At 39.4% G+C, this 21,793-nt stretch overlaps 1 protein-coding gene and 1 non-coding gene across 6 annotated transcripts in view; one reads left to right on the forward strand and one right to left on the reverse strand.

Annotated features, from left to right (window-relative positions):
* The window catches only part of DDI2 (DNA damage inducible 1 homolog 2), a 43,380-nt gene extending 25,291 nt beyond the window's left edge, over positions 1–18,089 (forward strand). For 2 of the 5 annotated variants that reach the window (XM_070384964.1, XM_070384966.1), the window contains 3 exons: positions 2,817–2,920; positions 5,205–5,394; positions 10,054–18,089. In XM_070384964.1, coding sequence (XP_070241065.1) covers positions 2,817–2,920; positions 5,205–5,394; positions 10,054–11,933 — 2,174 coding nt within the window. In that variant the 3' untranslated portion in view covers positions 11,934–18,089. Of the gene's footprint in view, positions 1–1,134; positions 2,219–2,816; positions 2,921–5,204; positions 5,395–7,551; positions 7,615–10,053 lie in introns of those variants that run through there. The other 3 variants (XM_070384967.1, XM_005888876.2, XM_070384968.1) reach the window with 3 other exon arrangements.
* LOC138991330 (U6 spliceosomal RNA) lies at positions 4,284–4,387 on the reverse strand. The gene has a single exon (XR_011467351.1). It is a non-coding gene; the product is annotated as a U6 spliceosomal RNA (small nuclear RNA).
* Positions 18,090–21,793: the final 3,704 nt, after the last annotated feature.

Consider the following 21,793-nt stretch of genomic DNA (forward strand, 5'->3'; position numbering starts at 1 on the left):
ACTCGTGCTTACTCTTACTTACTCTTTGAGGTGGGGTAAGTGAAAGAAATATAGTCACATGCATCCACAGGAATAAAATATCTCAAAATATCTTTTGAGAAGAAGCAAGTCATAGTTTAAAACCACAAAACTAACCAAAATGTTGCTTAGGCATCATACAAAATAGTAAGAACTATTTAAAAAAAAGGCAGGGAATGTTTAGCATAAAAACCAGGATAGGTGGAAGGGTTGGAGGAGGAAAAGAATAAGCTGTGAACTTCTTAGTTTTCTGTTTCTCAGCCTGGGAAATAGATGCATGGGTATTTGTTTTATTATGCTTCATACTATATATGTATGTATCTCACATACTTTTCTGTTCATAAGATATATGTACACATATCTTAAATGTGTACACATATCTTAGTTACTCAGTTGTGTTCAACTCTCTGTGACTTCCTGAACTGTATCCCTTCAGGCTCTTCTGTCTATGGAATTTTCTAGGCAAGAATACTGGAAAGTGAAAGTGAAGTCGCTCAGTCGTGTCCGACTCTTAGTGACCCCATGGACTGCAGCCTACCAGGCTCCTCCATCCATGGGATTTTCCAGGCAAGAGTACTGGAGTGGGGTGGGGGTTGCCATTTCCTCCTCCAGGGGATCTTCCCCACCCAGGGATGGAACCCACATCTCTTGCATTGACAGGGTGATTCTTTACTACTGAGCCACTTGGGTTTCCCAAGATATAGTTAATAGCAAAGTAATTTTCTTAAAAGATCCTATATATAAAATATGAGGAGTAATTCAGGAAGGGAGGCAATGCAGGAGACTTCAAGCAAAGAAACTTGATTATAACAAGCAGTAGTAAAATTGGAGGAATTTGTCTTGATCTTTTTTCTTTTTAAAGATAGAGTTATTGATTGATTTATGGCTGCTCTAGGTCTTCGTTGCTGTTTGCAGACTTTCTCTAGCTGCAGTGAGTGGGGGCTACCCTAGTTGTAATGCACAGGCTTCTCATGGCAGTGGTTTCTCTTATTGTGGAGCACAGGCTCAAGGCACGCAGGCTTCAGTAGTTACAGCTCTTTTTTTCTTTAAAAAAATTTTTTTTTCTAACTTTAAACTTCTTATTTTGTTTTGAGGTATAGCCAGTTAGAATTGGACATGGAACAACAGACTGGTTCCAGATAGGAAAAGGACTACATCAAGGCCGTATATTGTCACCCTGCTTATTTAAATTATATGCAGAGTACATCATGAGAAACACTGGGCTGGAAGAAACACAAGCTGGAATCAAGATTGCTGGGAGAAATATCAATAACCTCAGATATGCAGATGACACCACCCTTATGGCAGAAAGTGAAGAGGAACTAAAAAGCCTCTTGATGAAAGTGAAAGAGGAAAGTGAAAAAGTTGGCTTAAAGCTCAGCATTCAGAAAACGAAGATCATGGCATCTGGTCCCATCACTTGATGGGAAAGAGATGGGGAAACAGTGTCAGACTTTATTTTTGGGGGCTCCAAAATCTCTGCAGATGGTGATTGCAGCCATGAAATTAAAAGATGCTACTCCTTGGAAGGAAAGTTATGACCAACCTAGATAGCATATTGAAAAGCAGAGACATTACTTTGGCAACAAAGGTCCATCTAGTCAAGGCTATGGTTTTTCCAGTGGTCATGTATGGATGCGAGAATTGGACTGTGAAGAAAACTGAGTGCCGAAGAATTGATGCTTTTGAACTGTGGTGTTGAAGAAGACTCTTGCAAGTCCCTTGGACTGCAAGGAGATCCATCCAGTCCATCCTAAAGGAGACCAGTCCTGGGTGTTCATTGGAAGGACTGATGCTGAGGCTGAAACGCCAATACTTTGGCCACCTCATGCGAAGAGTTGAGAGTTGACTCATTTGAAAAGACCCTGATGCTAGGAGGGATTGGGGGCAGGAGGAGAAGGGGCTGACAGAGGAAAGATGGCTGGATGGCATCACCGACTCACCGATGGACATGAGTTTGGGTGAACTCCGGGAGTTGGTGATAGACAGGGAGGCCTGGTGTGCTGCAATTCATGGGGTTGCATTGTCAGACACTACTGAGCGACTGAACTGAACTGATAGCCAGTTAACAATGTTGTGGTAGTTTCAGATGAACAATGAAGAAACTTAGCCATACATATACATGTATCCACTCTCCCCGAAACCCGCCTCCCATCCAGGTTGGCACATAACATTTGAGTGGAGTTCCGTGTGCTGTACAGTAAGTCCTTGTTGGTTATCCATTTTGAATATAGCAGTGTGTACATGACCTTCCCAAACTCCCTAACTATCCTTTCTGGCATCCATGAGTTTGTTTTCTAAATCTGTGAGTCCCTTTCTGTCTGTAAGTTTGTATCATTTCTTTTTCGATTCCACATGTAAGAAATGTCATACAGTGTTTCTGCTTCTCTGTCTGACTTCACTCAGTAGACTCTCTAGGTCCATCCATGTTGCTGCAAGTGGCATTATTTCATTCTTTTTAATGACTGAGTAATATTCCATTTTATATATGTACTACATCTTCTTTATCCATCTTTTTTCAAATTCTTAATGCCAGCTTTCCTCACCAGGTGAGCATGTATCCTAAAGGTATCACATATCAAGCCAGGTCTTGTGAGTATTATTTCTACCCAGTCCATTTTATGAGCTGATGCTGTCATTGGTTTTTAACTGGATTATTTGTCTTACTGAATTTTCATACTTTACTCACTTGTTTGAATGCTTTGGCTTGGCTTTGACTGACTGCACAGAATGATAGATACATTTCTAAACTTTCCCTTGAAAAAATGATAACCTCTTCCTGTCTTCATGTGCTTTAGCTCAGGTTCAAATTGAAGGTGATTTCCTGGCATGTTCCTTCTCTATACTTGAGGAACAGCCCATGGACATGCTTCTGGGACTGGATATGCTGAAACGGCATCAGGTAATTAAGAGTTTCATTTTCTTTTCACATTGGCTTTTTGTGACGTACGTCATTATTACTGCACATTCCCTTGGTTGTGTATACTGAAAAACTAAGAAGCATGACTTCAAACCTGGAAAGGTCCTTAATTGATGATATTGTCATACACAGTTTGAAATTATGTATCAGTAGAAATAGAATCTTTTTGTGAAATCTTTCTGAATCTATTGAATCCTGCCATCCGTTTTGAGACTATAGTGGACAGTTTGGTTCTCTTGTGTAATTTTTAGTTTCTGGGTTGTTCAAAGTTGCTAAGTCATGTCCAGCTCTTTGCGACCACATGGACTCAACACTCCAGGCTCCTCTGTCCTCCACTACTCGCAGAGGTTGCTCAAATTCATGTCCGTTGAGTCAGTAATGCTATCTAATCATCTCATCCTCAGTCACCCGTTTCTCCTTTTGCCTTCAATCTTCCCCAGCATCACCGGAGGAGGAAATGGCAAACCACCACAAGTTTCTTGCCACAAGAACCCCATGAACAGTATGAAAAGGGAAAAAGCTTCTGAGTAGAACTCAAATAATTTTTTGATGGATTTGTAGGGCTATGTACATAATACACAGTGATGATTTTACTGCGAGTATAAGTTTAGTAAATCCTTAGTAGTTGATCAAATAGTACTTGGGAAGAAGAGTATCGAGATTAAGGGAAAAGGTTACATAAGATGTTGGAAATGGAAATGTTTGTTTAGTACAGGAAGAATAATTTATAAATGTGTTCATTTGCAGTGGTTTTTATATTTCTACTCTGAAGCCTAATAATGTGTTGAAATAAACTCATTGAAGAAGGAATTAATGTGCTCTTGGACAATAAAAATTCACATAAGGTTTCATATCTTGTCAATATTTTTATGTCACTAATATTTTTTTAAATTGTTTTATTGCAGTATAGTTGATTTACATTGTTTTGTTAGTTTCTGCTATACAGCAAAGTGAGTCAGTTATATATATATATATCCATTTTTTTATATAGGTTATTATATAGGTTCCTATATAGGTTAATACAGAGTATTGACTATAGTTTCCTGTGCTGTACAGTAGGTTATTAGTTATCTGTTGTATATATTGTACTGTGTATATGTCAATTCCAGTCTCCCAATATGTCCCTCCCCCTCTTCCTTGGTAACCATAAGTTTGTTTTCTATATCTGTGACTAAGTTTCTATTTTATAAATAGATTCATTTGTACCATATTTTTAGATTCCACGTATACAGAATATCATATATTTATCTCTGTCTGATTTACTTCACTCAGTATGATGGTTCCTAGGTCCATCCATGTTGCTGCAAATGGCATTGTTTCATTCTTTTTTATGGCTGAGTAATATAAAAATACGGAATGCTTCACAAATTTGCATGTTATCCTTGCTCAGGCAATGCTCATTTTCTCTGTATCATTCCAGTTTTAGCATATGTGCTGCTAAAGCAGCACACTAATTTTCTTTTCTAAATGTTTAATATTAAATTCCCACTAAAATATATTGAATCAATACTCTATAATCAAGGTACAGAATTTTAAGTTGAAGGAATGAGTGAATATAAATACAATCCAATTAAATCTAATTTATTAACATTGCTAATCTTTCCTTTTTTCTTTATTTTTATTTTATTATTAATTTTTTTAACTTCCCCTATTTTTAAGTCATGGTATAGACTAGCAGTCTCCAGCTTTAACATATGTGTGTAATTGTCCTATATTAAGTAATCGTAAAAATATACTGAAAAGAAGGCTAGCAGAAACTCAGAATATTTTTTTATAGTGCTTGCCTTGTCCATGTATGACTTTTGAGACCATTGGTATAGACTTTAAATATAAGCTGTACTTTTTACACTTAAGCAAAAATGTGCAACTGTAAAAGTGAGACATACCATTTATATAGTTGTATATATTTTTTAAAAAGTCATTTATATGTTTCTAAAAGGTGTGGCTGCAGATTATGCCCGTTAGTTTTCCAAATTTTTTGCAGTGAACAGGTGTTACATTTAAATTCAGATGTGAATCATTTCTGTATTTGACAAATAAGTGTAAAGTATATCTCATAGAGATTATTCTGCTATACAATTTAAGTATTTTTAAAAATTCTAAATTAACAGTGTCACGTAGATTAAATTTAGGTAAAATCGATTTTGTTTTGAGTCATCTCTGTCAATGTTGTTCTTTATAAATGGAGTTATGAAGCTCAGGGTCATAATTTTCCTGTGTCATGTTTTTTTCTGCTATCATCCGTCTTTGGTTTCTTCTTTCTAAGTGTTCCATTGACCTCAAGAAGAATGTACTCGTGATCGGCACCACAGGCTCGAAGACCACCTTCCTTCCCGAGGGGGAGTTACCAGAATGTGCCCGGTTGGCATATGGGGCCGGGCGAGATGAAGTACGGCCAGAGGAGATTGCAGACCAAGAACTGGCAGAAGCCCTTCAAAAATCTGTAGAGGATGCAGGTATTTGGAATGGCTGAGCTTGCGAGTAATACTCTAGTTATTGGTGGGTAAGCCAGTGAAGTTCGGGCTTCAAAGGGGAATGAGGACCAATTCATAATCCATCTCTTCGTCCTGTTGTGGGTGTGTTCTTGTCTTCTTACCGCCTCCTCACATCTCCACATACAAGATAGAAAAGCTTCCGTGTTTCAGTAGCTCCAGAAGCAGCTGTCCATTGGTGTGTGCAGGATACATTGGAGAGTTCTTTGCCTTTGCACATTTTGGTGGGACTCATAAAGAATCTTTCTTGTCTTTTTTTTTTTTCCCCTGAAGAAAATTATAATAGTAAGCAGACATTTCCTTTTGAGTGAACATTTCCTGGAAATTTTCTTTTTCATTTCTTAGGCCCATTTATATTGGAGGATGACATTGTGTCTGTGACTGAGCAGCCCCAACTTTAATATCTACTGAAAGTGCTTCCACCTAAGTTTTCCTCCTCCGCCACCTGAGTCTCAGTTGTAGCTTCTTTAAAGAACAAGCCAAGTTTTCTGGGCTAAAAGTGGAGGGATGCAGTTATGTTGAAATCTCATGTCTGTGGATAAGTTTTTTTCCCGTCTGTTACATATCAGTGACTCTGGGATATATTTTCTAGAAGCTGAAGAGAAGTTTGAGTTATTTTAATGTCTTGAGCTGTAATTATTCATTAGTGACTAACATCACACATGGGATTTGCTGATACAGTAAAATATATTAGCACTGTAAGTTAAGGGAATAGCTTTCTCCTAAAGACCAAAAAAAAAAAGATAAGAGTTTTAACAAAAAGCAGCCAGATTTTGCCAGTACATGTCACTGGAGAACGTTCAGTGATGTCAACGTTGAGACTCTTTAGAGTAAGTGTGAGTTGCAGATGGAGTTTCCACGCTGGCTTTGTTCAGAATCTACTCCACCACCACCTTTTGACTCAGTTTACATATAAAATACAACTTGGGTGGTGATTTAGTATTTTGTATGAAGGGGAGAATTTTGAACAATCTGACAGATAATAGTTTTAACCTTACCTACAAGGCAAGTTTGAATGGGTTTGACATACTTACATAGAAGGTGTTGTAACTTGTCATCTTAGTTATAATGCTATTTATTAATAAAATGAGCGTGTATATCATTTTGTGAAACCTCTATTCTTTCCCCCCACAGTTTTGGTGCTTTCATTTGAGAAACACCTGCTGACAGTAGCTTAGTGCCTTATAACCCACTAACCTCAGGCCCATTTACTTTGGAGGATAACATTGTGTCTGTGACTGAGCAGCCCTAACTTTAATATAACCGTTACCCTCTTTGAGTAATTATTTTCTTTTAATAAAAAGTTTAGGAGATTAAAATAGAAGCCACAGATGTTTTCAGCCATTGTGAAGTGCGTATACGTTTTAAAAGATTAAAAGGAAATGGCTGTCTTCCCCTGTGATGACCTTTTGTTACTGACAGGATATAGCTTGTGCTAATTTTTGTAATGTTTAAATAGTGAGATAATTCTTCAATATCATATTGTATTTGTTTAGAACATCAGCATCCTACTATTAATCAGAATCACCTAAGTGTGAATATAGTAGATAAATATATTTTTCCCTAAAAACTGTCTCTTTGGTGTGGATACTCTATACAGAATATCTTTATCTTTTCTATTGATTAAAACATAATTTAAAAATATTAATTCAGAGTATTCGAAAAAATAAAGAAGTTAAGCCAGGATAGGTAATCAGGTTTGGATTATTTTTCTTCTAAAAATAAATCTCAACTGAGAAAGAAATGTTGAAAGTTACTGTCAAATGTGTTCACTCACTTTTACTCCGTAAGATTTCCATATCATGTAATTCCATCTATGGATCTATTTTTTTCATCTCTTTCACGCGTTTGCCCATGAATTCTCTGTGTAGGTGTGGAAAATTAATTTCTTCCCAAGTTCTGTTGAAAATCTGTTGACGTTGACATATTGCTTTATGTATGGTGAGAGAATTAGAGCAACTAGCAAATCTTTTTGTGGTTCAAGCTACAAGAACATTCCCCCACCTTGCGTCTGCAGTTCCTGATCTTAAAGATGGCAGAGGAATGGAAACTGTAACCCTGCATGCTGTGTGGTTTGCATTGTTAACCCAAGTTTGCTTGTCTGTTTCCTAATTCAAACAGAGCGTCAGAAGCCATGATGCATGTAGTGTGTGTGTGCTGCAGCTGGAGTGGGCCCCAGACCAGGTATTTATAGACACCACGTTAAGCCTCCACCCAGTCATCGTCTGTGGTCTGAAAGTCTTTGTATCCGCAGCAGATCTAAAATGTAGCTTCTGTCATTCACCAGTTCACCTTGTTTAATCTGGTTACAACTAGCCTGTGTGTGTGTGTATATATATATATATATATTTGTATGTTGGCATACATACGTATCTAAGCACAATTTACCATTTAAAATTTTATCAGTTATCCCAGTGAAAACAGATGACCATTGTGAATATCAGCATCATAACACTTTGTTGTTGAAGATAACCACATTGTTAGGAATTTCATAAGCCCCTTTCTTTTGAAAAACTGGAAGTGTAGTTTTCACATTACTACACACAAGTCCCAGCATTATACAGGGGCAGCAGTTTTCATCCTGTTGAAGAAGAAATGGAAACTTAGACCAGGTGACTTGGCCAGGGTCACAGAGTCAGTAACACAGACAGGACTAAAGTTTAATCTTCTAACAAGAAACTTGACTTTTCCTTCTCTCCCTAGCCTGACGGTTTTTCCACAGGAGGCACTGTGCTTCCATTTCCCTGTAGCATAAATATAATAAACGTCAGCCTGAGTATACTGACTGATTTATTAAAACAAGAAAGGCAGTCTTTTTTAGACTGTCAAACCTAGGAATTTATAGGGGTTTGCAGGCTGGTTGTAATTAGATACATAGCATTTAATTGCTTCTTTCTTTCATTTTCCTCATAAGGATGGGTTAAAACAGGCATTATTATTAATGTCCATTGTCCTCATCCTCTTCTGCTATCCTGTAGTACTGACCTTGTCCTCCCCTACATTTAGAACTTAGGCCAGTGAAACTTACCATCTCAGCTACAGGAGGACTATACACTGCCTTCATAGTGAGTACGGAATTCATTGAGGTTGGTTCACCTTTGGCTCACCCAGTTATTATAACTGACATACCATTGCCAAAGGCCATTATCTTTGCCCACCTCTCCACTGCTAACATGGACATTTCACTACAGTGCATCTTTCTGTTCTCATTAACTGAAAATTGAACCTCTTTCAGTGTCAGCTGTGCAGATCGATAAATAAAATTATTTACAGTGTTTCCAGACACTAATGAATATAGTTTGCACTGAGATATATGCTCTTCTTCTGTTTATCCCAAAACTATAAGAAAGATTGTTTCACAAGGAGTCAGTAACTTCCTCACAGAGTATTTTATCTTTTCATGTTGTTAACCTAGGTTGGATTAGAACGATTTAGAGCCACTTGAATCATAACTGCATTGCTTCATGATTTCTAAGGCACAGTTAACATGAAGCATTTGAGTCGCACCTGTCCTAACAATTTGTATTGTGATGTCATTTTTGTTACCAGCCTTTGACTTTTAATTAAAGATTGTATAATTATTGCATGGAGGTCAATTTTTAGTTGGATGGATTAGTAGCAGAACGAGAGTTGGAACTGATGTTTAATGATATCATGATGTTTGTTTAGAGGTGTGGTAATTAACCTTCCATCTTTTATGAATGGTCAGTAAGTTGCAGTGAATCTAAATTGTTATTGCCTATTGGAAAATTTATGAACTATATCCCTCCACTGCCCTCCTCCCCTCCCATTTCCCTGCCCTTAAAGTAGGAAATGTTCTTATGAATGTTCTTATACTGTGTTAATACAATAAAGTAAACTGATATTCCTTTTTAAAGTTGCGTTGTTTGGTAAGATAATAATTGAGATTTAGTCTGTTTGATCTTTAGCTTTATTTTTGTTCTGAGTCAAACTCACACAGTTTTTGAAATGTTCGGATAGAAACAGAATGTTTGCTTCTCTGTCTTCTGGATGTCCCTGAGTAGTATCACATTGTTATTTCTCAGACATAAATCCCAGATATACCTAGCTTTAGACTTCTCAGGGTTCACATTTGACACACTGAAGTGAATTGGCAGGAGAATCTTCCTAGTACCGAAATCCTCAAGATTATATTGTGCTTTTAAGAATCACCTGTGTAACTTACGGAATAAAGAGACTCCTGGGTTTATTCCTCAGGATAGTGTCCTACAGTCTGCATGCTTAACAAGCTTCCAGGTGGTTTAGGGCAAGTGGTAGAGAGAACACACTTGGAGAAAGTATTTCGGAATTCTAAACCCACTGAGAGTAAAGATACATAAATGTCCTTCAGTCTTAAGGACTAACTCAGCCATTCTGTGGTACCTAAATAAAAATTACTGAATTCCAGTACACACAGTTTATCAAGAACATGCTTACCTCTTATTCTGATGCTATGATGTTGTTTGCCACAATGAGAATGGTTCATGTATAAAGTCTGAATATAAGACAGATCCAAGTTTAAGGACCTGGTTTTATCTTGTTTAAATTTATATTTTCTGATAATTTAGTGGCCTTTGTAACCTGCTGATTAACCTTTTTTCCTTTCACTGTCGTTCTCTGTAGAGAAAAGCGGTAAAGAAACTACCTCACTGGGAATGTCATCATTACCAACTTCAGATGGATTTAACCATCAAGCCCATCCTCCAGGACTGAGTCCTGAGATTGGTAATCCTCCAAGTCTTGCTCACTCTGTCTCTGCTTCAGTCAGCCCTATCCAGCCCAGTGACCCAGACAGCATTGAACCTAAAGCTGTGAAGGCTTTGAAGGCTTCAGCTGAACTCCAGATAACCTCTGAGCAGAAAGAACATCTTCCTCCACAGGATCTTTCTGATTGTGCTCCTTCAGCAGACAGTGCTCCAGCAAACCAGAGTCCAGCTATGCCTTTGCAGAATTCACTCGAAGAAGCCATTGTTGCAGATCATGTAGAGAAATCTGCTGAAAGAAGCACCCAGGGCCTCAAATCTCATCTCCACACAAGACAGGAAGCTAGTTTATCTGTCACAACTACTGGGATGCAAGAACCGCAGAGGCTTACGGGGGAGAAGGTTTGGCACCCAGAGTATCAGGACCCAAGTCAGGTGAGTGGCCTTCAGCAGCATGAAGAACCAAGGAATGAGCATGAGGTTATACAACAGAGTGCTTCACATGACCAAGACCATCCTTGTCACACAGGGGACCTTGAACTTCTTGGAGAAAGGCAACAAAGCAGTGCTGGTTTGGAAGCTGCAATGAAAGGAGACAGGCTGCAGCAGAACGTGGACCTTCCGGGTACAGGGAAAGATATTCTACCTTCAGGATGCCTTGGCTGCTCAAATTCAGAAACACTTATGGAAGTAGATATTGTTGAACAGTCCCTAGTTGCTGTGCCGAATTCAGGAGGTCAGAATACCAATGTCAAGAACAGTGGTGCATCTGATCTCATCTTAGATAATCCCTTGATGGAAATAGAAACATCAAAATGTAACCCTTCCTCTGAAATTTCGAGTAATTCCATTTCTACTCAGGATTTACAGCTTCTAGAAAGTAATGTTGAAATGTCTGAAACGAGTAAAGAATGTGGGGATCACCCTTCCTCTTTAATAAGTCTCTGTGGCAGTTGTCAGCCCTCTGTAGAGTCATCAGAGGAATCTTGCTCATCCTTAACGGCAGCCTTGAAGGAACTTCATGAACTTCTGGTCATTAGTAGTAAACCAGCTTCAGAAAACACATCTGAAGAAGGTATCTGTCAATCAGAGACAGCTGAGGGCCAAACAGGTATTAAGGACCTTTCTGAAAGATGGACCCAAAATGAGCATCTTACAGCAACCCAGAGTGAACAGTGTTCACAGGTCTCCTCTCATCAGGCCATACCTATAGCAGTGAAGACAGAAGAATTAACAGACACTTCAGCTGACACTGGAGTGGAAGATGGAGAAACTGTTAACTTGAGGGGTCCAGGTGATGGCCTGTTAACTGATAAGGAAGGTGTCCCCAAGTCCAAGGAGTCAGTAAACAAGAGTAGCTCTGTTACTGTAGCCTCAGCAGAAGCGTCTAATCAACTACATTGCACCTTAGGTGTAGAGATTTCACCCAGACTGTTAGCAGATGAGGAGGATACACTCAATCAGACTTGTGAGCAAACTGAGTCCTCATCACCCGCTTGCATCCTGGTTAAAGATTTGGGTCAGGGCACACAGAATCCAGTGACAGACAGGCCTGAGGCCAGGGAACATGTCTGTCCTGAAGCTGCAGGGCCACTTCTAGGACTTGAACCATCTACCAGCCATCCATCACCAAGTCCCTCCTTTCTTGCACCATTAATTTTTCCTGCTGCAGACATTGACCGGATTCTCCGTGCCGGCTTTACTTTGCAGGAAGCTCTTGGGGCTTTGCATCGAGTTGGTGGAAATGCAGACCTTGCACTTCTTGTCTTGCTAGCAAAGAACATTGTAGTTCCTACGTAACCATGGAAAAGTGGGCTAGACCATACTCTACTCCCTTTAAAAAAAAAAGCTGTATATCTACACACACACATACACACACTCACCACATATACAGTATATGTAGAACCCTGCAAGCAGAATGTTGAGCCAGATTTTTTTTTTTTTTTTTTAAGATTTTTTTTCGGCCAAAGTAATTTATGATCTCTTGTCTGATGAATTTGTCTATCCTATTTGTTAAAATTTGGGCCTTTTTAAATGTATTGGCAGTATGTGCACACAGAAGCTTTTTATTATCATTAAGATGATGTATTCTGGAATAAAATTGATGGTTTTGTGTATAGCATACCCTTTTAGAATGAGAGTGAGTGCTTTAAAAAGCAGAAGCCATGAGAAAATCCCACCACCCATGCAGCTGAAAGCATGATGTGGCTGTGTCTGTGCTGTAGGCAAGGTATGGCTTATTGACTCATATTTTGGTTTATAAACTTGATCACATGGTTTCATGTTTGGAATGCATTATGATTCATCGGTTGTAACAGGAAATTGAAGAATAGTTGAAGAATATTTCCTGGAGTAGCATGTTTCCATTGGTGTGGTTAGGATTTGACATTTTAATGCGATGAGTTGGGAGGGCTTAAAACTTGGGCTGCTTCGTACATCACAGGCTACTGCATGGATTGCCAGATATCTTGGGTGGGATTTTGTGAGGGAATTAACATCAGAGTGTAACATGGTGCTACCCAGATTAAAAAAAGAAAGGAAAAACTGTAATTGCATTTGCCAATGTTGATAATGTTTCAACAACTGTTGTGAGTGAAATAATGCTCTAAACACTGGAATTTACTAGTGATTGGGTTTGGTAGCATCTCACTGATCACATCTCAACCCTTAATGACTTATGGTGAACTTATGTTCAGCTGATGGGTTGGTTGCCAGCAGTTTATTTCCTTTCCAAACTCATCTTCTAGCAAGTTCTTCTAAAGCTCAGTTTGAGCTGTGTTCTGAGTGAAATATTCAAGTGTAATAACCTTGTCACTGGTTCATCTTGGTGCTTGGAATGGTCTGTCTATTTGGTGAGTGTCTTTCATGGCAGTGGAAATAATAATTGGAGTTTCTGACTCAAGTGGCCTTGGTAGAGTTTTCCATCCCTTTCTTTCCTCAGGAGTTTCTTTTTTAAAGCAAGATTTGTCATATTTGTGTTTACCATGTCAAGATAGAGTGGGGCATAGTATATAGATGTATTTATTGTGGCCTTTTTTAATATGAGGACTAGCCCTTGGAAATCATTGTCCTGTGGGCCCCACTGTGCAATAATTCTACTGGGTAGATTTTAGATTTTTTTTTTTTCCTGAAAGATAAACTCTTATATACCTAGCAGGAATATGGAGTCCTGGTTTTATTGAAGAGAATTTTGAGAATGATAATTCCTGATTCCAGGTGATGATTTGCAATGTGTCTGAAACAGAAGCTTCAGAAGGGTGATTTGTGAACTTTTAATGTTAAGTGATTTTTGTCTAAAGTCTTACTCTCTTTGAGAGTTATTCTTTCCGTCAAAATTTACGTCATTGAGCACAATCAAAATGGAGGCTCATATCTCAGGAGTTTTTTAAATCTTAATTTGGGGGCACTTAGACATTGCTCTTCTTCTACCCTATTCCATCTTCTTTCTTTCTGCTGTGATGTATGTATGTGTATTAGGAGCTGTGAGTGATACGATGGAAAGTCCCATAGATTCCTCGTGATTCTCTGAAGTTCGGAAATGGTTGACAGAAAGAGCTGTTGCTTACTGTGTTCAGGGTGGCGCTCTAGACAAGTTAGCCAGATTGTCTTTAAAGTGTTCTTTTAGACAATCCTGTGCTGTAGACCCTTTTGCCTGCCCTACGCCAAAGATATAAGATGCACTAGGAACCTGCTAATAGGATTTCTGTCAACCGGCTCTTAGAGCTGTGACTGCAATTAAGTAGTGGTGCTATGATTGAAACAAAATTTAGTAGCCATGCAATGGGCCCCTGATTTGCTTTATGGTAATGACTGGGAATTTATTCTGAGCTTATCAATCTTTAGGGTTACAAAGTGGGGTGAGTGTAGGGTGGGAGGACTTATTGATGACAATAGACTCCTCCAAAAGGCCTTCTTTATAAAGAATGGCCTCTTAGTTTTCTGTACAAGCAGTTCCTCTGAACAATGCTCAGAGACATAACCACTGAATTTTCACAGTGTGGAAATTTGGGGGTCAATCCCAGGTGGGCTATAGAATATCAATCCAGAAAAGGTTTCGTTACAATAGCTTTTATTGTATGTATGTGTATATTTATTTCTAGGAGAAAATTCAATAGGTAGGCCTATAGTTGTACACGTATTCTTATTAGGAATACTTTGGATGAGCTTAACCCATTTGCCAAATATCCCTGTCCTTCTTCATCATTTATTTTTCAACTTATAGTTGCTTTTGATTTTTTTTAAATCTTCTGTCCATTGTTTGTGTGAAAGTAAAAATTGTTGACATTGTCAGAATTTTGAATCATTTTTAAATTTAGCAATTCTAAAACACAAGGAATTAAGGAACATGGCATTAGTGAACCTTCATTGTCGATTTTTATGCAAAGTGCAGAAATGAGAGATTAACTTCTCCAAGAATAAGATAAAATCATTGTGAACTCCTGATTGCCAGCAGAACTGGTGAGGCCAGCCGTTACCAGTATGGGCTGCTTTGTTGGATAGCTCTTTTGTCATAATCAGTAATGGACAGCCTTGTGAACAGTGCTTACCTCCAAGAGTGGTGTCTATTTATTCACCAAAGAGAGGAGAAGATTTCCTTCCAAGTTGGTTCCTGTGTGTAAGAATGTGTTTGGTAACCAGACAGCTATAGGCTCTAGATTTTGCCATTGTCACTGGTAAGAATTATTTCCACTTGTACCTCTTTAGGCATCCAGACATGGTCTAATCCTTCATCTAAGCCTTCATCCCACTGTTTGGGCTTTATCCATTATCATAAAGATTATCAGTTGCTTAGCAAAGGGAACTAGATAGATGGTAAATGTATGAGGAAACTGTTCTGCCTTGCAGCCTACAAAACTTTCCAGAGCTCCTTGTCTCAATGCATACTGAAGGGAGACACACACCATGTATTTTTTCCCAAAGGGTTTCTCCAGTAAGAGAGTTATATGAAAAGATATATGAGACTTTGTGTTACCGATTTTATGATAACCAGTTGAGGTGGAATCTGCCTGTTTTTCCCTTAGCACAGCTTTTCTATCTCTAGCAAAAGCCATAACACTTTGGGTTGGTTTATAACCATTAACTCGTGTATATATACATGTGTGATAGATATCCTGCAGTTAATTTTGCATAGATTAAAAAGCAAACGTTTGTTAATCTTCAGATAACAGTCTTCGGTTATGGCGAAGACTTTGATCCCACCATGTTTATAAAAAACAGCCTTGTAAGTCACTGGCCAGAAGAGTGGCAGTACATTCTGATTTCCTTTTCCTTTCGGTCTGTCACCTGCAGAGCATAAGCAGGGCACTTGAACTGCTACATGTTTCCAACTTGTTATCACTGGTAGCATATCATAAGAGAAGCTAACTAGATTATGCACGCTTTAGCACAAATACCAAAAAGGCAAATTTCTCCTTTGAATTTGGTGGCTTAGTGTAGTCTGTGGCTGAACTAGAAACACAGTTCTCAAAGAGTTCCCCTTCTGAGAAAATTAAGGTTACCTTTCACATTAGGAGATCCATAAATTAAAATAGCTGCTTTCTTTCTGAAAGATTTAAACATGCCGATTTACAACAAGGTAAACTAAAAGCATGTCCTTGAGAACCAGAATGTCAAATCATGGCTCAGGTTCCCCAGTAGTGTTCCCTCGATGGATGTTACTTGGGAGTTAATCATATAAATCATAGAACTTAAGGGAGGAACCTTTGATGTGCTTGATTTTCTCTTGTGCCTTAGTTTCTCCAAATAGCAGAGGCATCAAGTTCGAGTCGGTGCTAAAAGTCGAAGTATCATTGGGGTGGGGAAGGGTGGAGAATGTCTGAAAATGGCCCTCCTGGAGATAGGCATGTATGGAGTGTCCTAAGGGCTCACCTTTATTGTTGATTGAGTTATCCTGCACCAAATCATTTGATTTCCCCAGAAGGATTAGATTTCCATAGAAGTATTGTGACATGGCTTTTTTGCATCAGGCATACAAAAAGCAAAAATGGTTTCTATGTGTTTATTATGTTCTTTGTTGTGCTATCAGTATTACAGTAGTGAAAGCAGAAGTTTAAGAAAATCTGTTTGAACAATGAACTGTTAAACTCTCTCAGACTGCAGTTTGAATCTTTGAATAAGAATTTGTTATTCACTCATGAAACATTAAGTGACTGGTGAGCATTGAGGATAACAGCAGTACTGAAACAAACGGAACTGCCCTGTAAAGCTATCAGTCTCGTCAAGAGACATGAAATAAATCTTAGCTTCAAGTGCAAGATCTATTTTTGCCTATTAGCATCATTTATTTTAAAAGTCGTACTAGGATGATTGGGTTCAAATTCAGAGAAAACGGAAAAGCAGGCTCAAAATGGAATTAGAATCTGAGAACCTAGAACTGCTCTTAAAAATGTTTTTGAAAAAATGAGATTGGAGAAACCAACAAAAAATGTCCTAACATTTGGTAGAAATACTTGAAGAGATTAAGGACAGTTCAGTTTACACTGTTGGTGGAGGGGGAACAGGCAGGATAAAAGTGCAAGTAAATGGAAGATGACCTAACGAGTACCAGTGACAGTCAACTTTTCCTTCCATCACGACCTCCTTCCATGCAGGGTGGAAGTATAGACTGCTATGGCATCCTTCCTGCCGTCTTTGAGCCAGCTGCTCCGAAATACTAACCATCTGGGCCAACAAGACTTAGCAGAGAATTCTGGAAGATTTGCTGTTTTAAAGCAGTTGAGTGCAAAATGTGAAAATAGAACTCTACAGCAGAGAATGTAGCAAGCAATGGTTCTGGGACTAGATGAGGGGCAGAATTTATTTACAAGAAAATTCAGGCCTCTGCCAAACCTCTTCTGCAGGACAGCTCCATCAAAAGGACATTCTTGAGCCTATCACCATATATGTGGTAATCCTGAGGATACAGGTAGAATTTCTGAACCTTAACTACAGTGACTTCTGAAGCTTACAATTAGAATACCCTCGCAGGTTTGTCAGCTACATACTGGTAATCTAGACCTTCTGGGGACTAAAATGAGCGGGTATAGCAGTTTTAGAGCACAGTCTTACGGAATGAAATCTACAGAGAAAGTTAATGCAAGGGTGTGGAAGATGGGAAATTTCCCTAAAATAAGGACACTTGGGGTGGGGATGTGGAATATGAAATTAGAGTAATTTTTACAGAATTATATTTCTCTTCATATATACCATAAAGAGGTCTTCATTAGCTAACTTGGGAAAGAGGTGTGCTGGTAGATTTTTTTCCTGGTAGGATACATAACAAATTATTTTGTTTACCAGGAGTTTGTTTCACATTCAGCCTTGAAGGATGCATCATTGGCTTAAAGGAAGGTAGACCTCTCTAGTTTCCTATATATTCAGATCAATTCAGCATAGTTTGCTTTTTTTTAAACTGTGCACCTACAATGAACGTTGAATGCTCATTTATATTCAAAATTTCATTTCCATGTTAAGTTGGGCTAATGGCCTTTGCACTCAAAGTTTGTTTACCAGTTTTGTAGCCATATTTAGCAAATTTTAGCAAGTAGAAACCCCTTTTTCCCCTCTTATTTGTTCTTGGAATTGTTCTTTTATTGCTTTCCTGATTTTTCTTTAAGCTTTGAGACTACTGCATCTTACAAGAACTAGGCTGATTGGCAAAATAGGCTTGCCAATAGCTCTTTCACTCCCATAAGGCTTTGGTTTTGAGAGTTGGGAAAACTCTGAGAATTTAAGGGAACCAAACTCAGGAATCCCACAGTTGGTTGCATTGTGCCATTGGCTTAGGGGCTGGACACAGGACCTGTCTGCCACTGAGCCAGATGCATTTGGGTTTGAGTTGTTGTCACATACTGAAATGTAAGTCAGCCCTAAGTAATCAAAACACTTTTATTTTTCTTTTTTTATTAGGAACTTTCTGAAGAAAAAGTGATGTGTAAAACATTTGATATTTAAGACAATAAAGTTTTTATCGTAAGACTCTTTTGTTTGATCAGTTTTCTTTTAAATTGATACGGTTGGTTACTTTTGTCCTTGTCTCTGTCTCCCAGCCATTTAAGTAATTTATGCCTAGGCACTGTGACTTGTGGCCATGATCCTAAACACCAGAAGTGGGCCACTTCCAGATAAATACTGCAGGTGGATGGCCATCTGCTGATGTGAAATGGTGACTGCTCCAGCAGTGATGCACAGCAATAGAGACAACATTGGTGACAGGGTTTTGTGGCTCAGACTAGTCTCTAGAGCTAGGATGCTCAGGTGTGAATTCTAACTTTGCCACTTACTAGCTGTGTGACTAGGTAACTTCCCTAACCTTTCTGTGCCTTAGTTTCCTCATCTATAAAATGGGGACTATTGGGGTTGTTATAGGGGTTCATGAGTAAGTTAGAAACACCCTTGGGTGTTAACTAATGTGGAGTTACCGCTTTTTGCATGAGTGTGTGCTGTGGGACCCTCACTGAGGATTTCCAGTGTACGTAGGCTTCCCTGATGGCTCAGCGGGTAAAGATGTGGGATGACATAGGAGACTTGGGTCAATCCCTGGGTCAGGAAGATCCTCTGGAGAAGGAAATGGCAGCCCGCTCCAGTATTCTTGCCCGGAAAATCCCGTGGACAGAGGAGCCCAGTGGGCTACAGTCCAAAGGGTCACAAAGAGTTTGACATGACTGAATGACTAAGCAGTAGCCAATGTACATGGATCAGCTGATATACACAGGGAGTAGTCTAGACACAACCCGCCTTGTTCTGTTATCTTTCCTTGACTATCAGAATGCTGAGAGCCAAAGCTACCTCTAGTCGGAGGTGAGAAGTACTAATTATTTTTCCATTGTTCAGATCTCAATGTTTTGATAATCAGTTCATTTGAAATGAGGTTTCTAGTACTTGATACGAGTGGAGGAAATTGTGAAACATTAGTTATTGGTGGAAAGAATTCTAGATCTTTGGTACAGAGAAAGGGAAATTTACTGCATCTATGTTTTAAGGTGGGAGATTTACAAGCATCACGGAAATGAATTGGATTTACGGCAGGAATCTACAGCTTGCAGGAAGAAAATAGAAGAAAAAGGATATACATTTAAAAATAGAAATACAGAGGAATGGGGGGAAAAGTTCAAGAACATAGTTCTAAATTTCAAAATGCAGATTAAGCAGAACATACTTCCATCTTAAAGGGCTAAATTGTCAGCAGATAATGCTTCCCTGTTCAAAACTATTAGTGTTCTAATAGGATTAACAGACTATCAGTTCAGTTGCGTAGTCGTGTCTGACTCCTTGTGACCTGCACACCTGGTCTGCTGCACACCTGGCATGCTGTCCATCACCAACTGGAGCTTATTCAAACTCACGTCCATTGAGTCAGTGATGCCATCCAACCACCTCAGCCTGTGTCGTCCCCTTCTCCCGCCTTCAGTCTTTCCCAGCATCAGGGTCTTTTCCAAAGAGTCAGTTCTTCGCATCAGGTGGCCAAAGGATTGGAGTTTCAGCTTCAGCATCAGTCCTTCCAATGAATATTCAGGACTGATTTCCTTTAGGATTAACTGGTTGGATCTGCTTGCAGTCCAAGGGACTCTCAAGAGTCTTCTCCAACACCACAGGTCAAAAGCATCAATTCTTCAGTGTTAGCTTTCTTTATAGTCCAACTCTCACATCCATACAAGACTACTGGAAGACCATAGCTTTACCAGTCCTTATTTGAGTTTTGTCTAAAAAGAGCTAGAGTGGCTTGGTTCCTCCTAGAAAGTTACTAAAAACAAACATTTTCCCTGTTCAACTTCAGGTATCTGAAATAGAAATTCCCCGAACCAGAAATATTCCACCACCCACCCCAACCTGCTCCTCTCAGGATTCCCTTGAGAAGTCAGTGGCAGCTTCATCCTTCCAGGTGTTCTCTCAGACCTAGACTCCGTTCTTTCACAACCTACATTCAACCCATCCTGGATCCTATTGGCTCCATTTCAAAATATAGTTGAAGGCTTCCTGGTGATCCAATGGCTAAAACACCGTACTCCCAATGCAGCAGGCCTGGGTTCAACCCCTGGTCAAGGAACTAGATCCCACATGCAACTAAAACCCGGTGCAGCCAAATACATATTATATGTATAATTGAAATCTGATCAGTTCTCTAACCGTGGTCAAGGCGGCATCATCATCGCCTCTCACCTCAGTTACTGTAGTAAGTCTCCCTGCCTCTACCCTTGTCTACAAAATGTTCTTAGCACAACAGCCAGCATGATTCTGTTAGTTCATACCTTTCCTTAAACCCTCAGTGGGCCCTAATCTCAGGGTAAAAGCCTAAGTCCTTAGAATGCGTCCAAGGTCCCTATGTGCCTCTGACTTTTCCTTGATCTGGAATGTCCTTTCCCTGAACACCTCCATGGCTTTTTCTCTCCCTCCCTTTAGGTTTACTCAAATGCCACCTCAGTAAGGCCTTCTTTAGCTAATTTATCTTTGTCACTTTCCTTCATTTTTCTCAACACCGACACATCCTAGTATATTCTTCATTTTGCTTTTGTATCTCTTATCTCTTCCCCATTAAAATGTAAGCTTCATGAGAATACGGGTTTGTCTCCTTTTCACTACATCTCCCAATGCCTAGAACTTTGCCTTATGCATAGCAGACCCTCAGATATGTGTTGTAATAAATCCGTGAATACCATTAGGCTGACTCAAAGGCCCATGAGTGGAGTGACAAAAATGACCTGAAACCCAGCCAGGTCATGGAAGTTAGTGTGCAGGTTTAGGGGTTCTAGCCTGGGGTGACTGTTGACCTTGGGTTTGTGTGTGCTAAGTCACTTCAGTCATGTCTGACTCTTTGCGACCCTGTAGACTAGCCTGCCAGGCTCCTCTGTCCATGGGATTCTCCAGGCAAGATTGCTGGACTGGGTTGTCATTCCCTTCTCCAGGGGATCTTCCCAACCCAGGGATCGAACCCTCATCTCTTACATCTCCTGCTTTGGCAGGCAGGTTCTTTGCCACTAGCACCACCTGGAAGACCTTGAGTTTAATGTGGATTAAGATGGGTGACAGATTCCCTGGCAGTGGTTAAGAGCATTTTCACTGCCATGGGCCCAGGTTCAGTCCCTCATTGGGCAACTAAGATCCCACAAGCCTCCCAGTGTGGCCAAAAAAAGAAGGAAAGATGACATTATGAGGTTAGTAAGTTTGCAGGCTTCCCTGTGAGGTAGTATTTTTATGACACCCACGTCTAAGACTAATTTGGGACTGTGGCAAACAGCACCTCTCCATAATGGTTGTACCGACTTGGGCCATAATTCCTCATCCATTATCTTCCTAGAATAGAAAAGGCCCAAATCACATGTAAAGAGAAGCAGCCTTTTATTTGGTGCAAGTTCTCTTTATGTGCTTTTACTTCTATGGTCAGCTGAAACATTTTCTGCATCCCTATTGAATTAAAATTTAATCAGAAGATACTAAGTCAATAAACACTGAATGTCATGTGCCAGACACTGAGTCGGCGCTGTGAACACAGCATTGCATGAACTGAGCAAAAGTGCACGTTCTGCAGAGCTTATGTTCTAACAGAGTCTTTGAAGCCTGATCACGGACAAAAAAAACACAGGTAATAATACATCCTAAAATGAAAATTTGGGAGGTTGGCATGCTATAAGGGACTAGAGGCTACTTCATGTGGAATAAAGCCATCAGAGAGAAAAGTCTTCTGA

This window comes from Bos mutus, chromosome 16, assembly GCF_027580195.1.
Source record: "Bos mutus isolate GX-2022 chromosome 16, NWIPB_WYAK_1.1, whole genome shotgun sequence".
NCBI lineage: Eukaryota > Metazoa > Chordata > Mammalia > Artiodactyla > Bovidae > Bos > Bos mutus.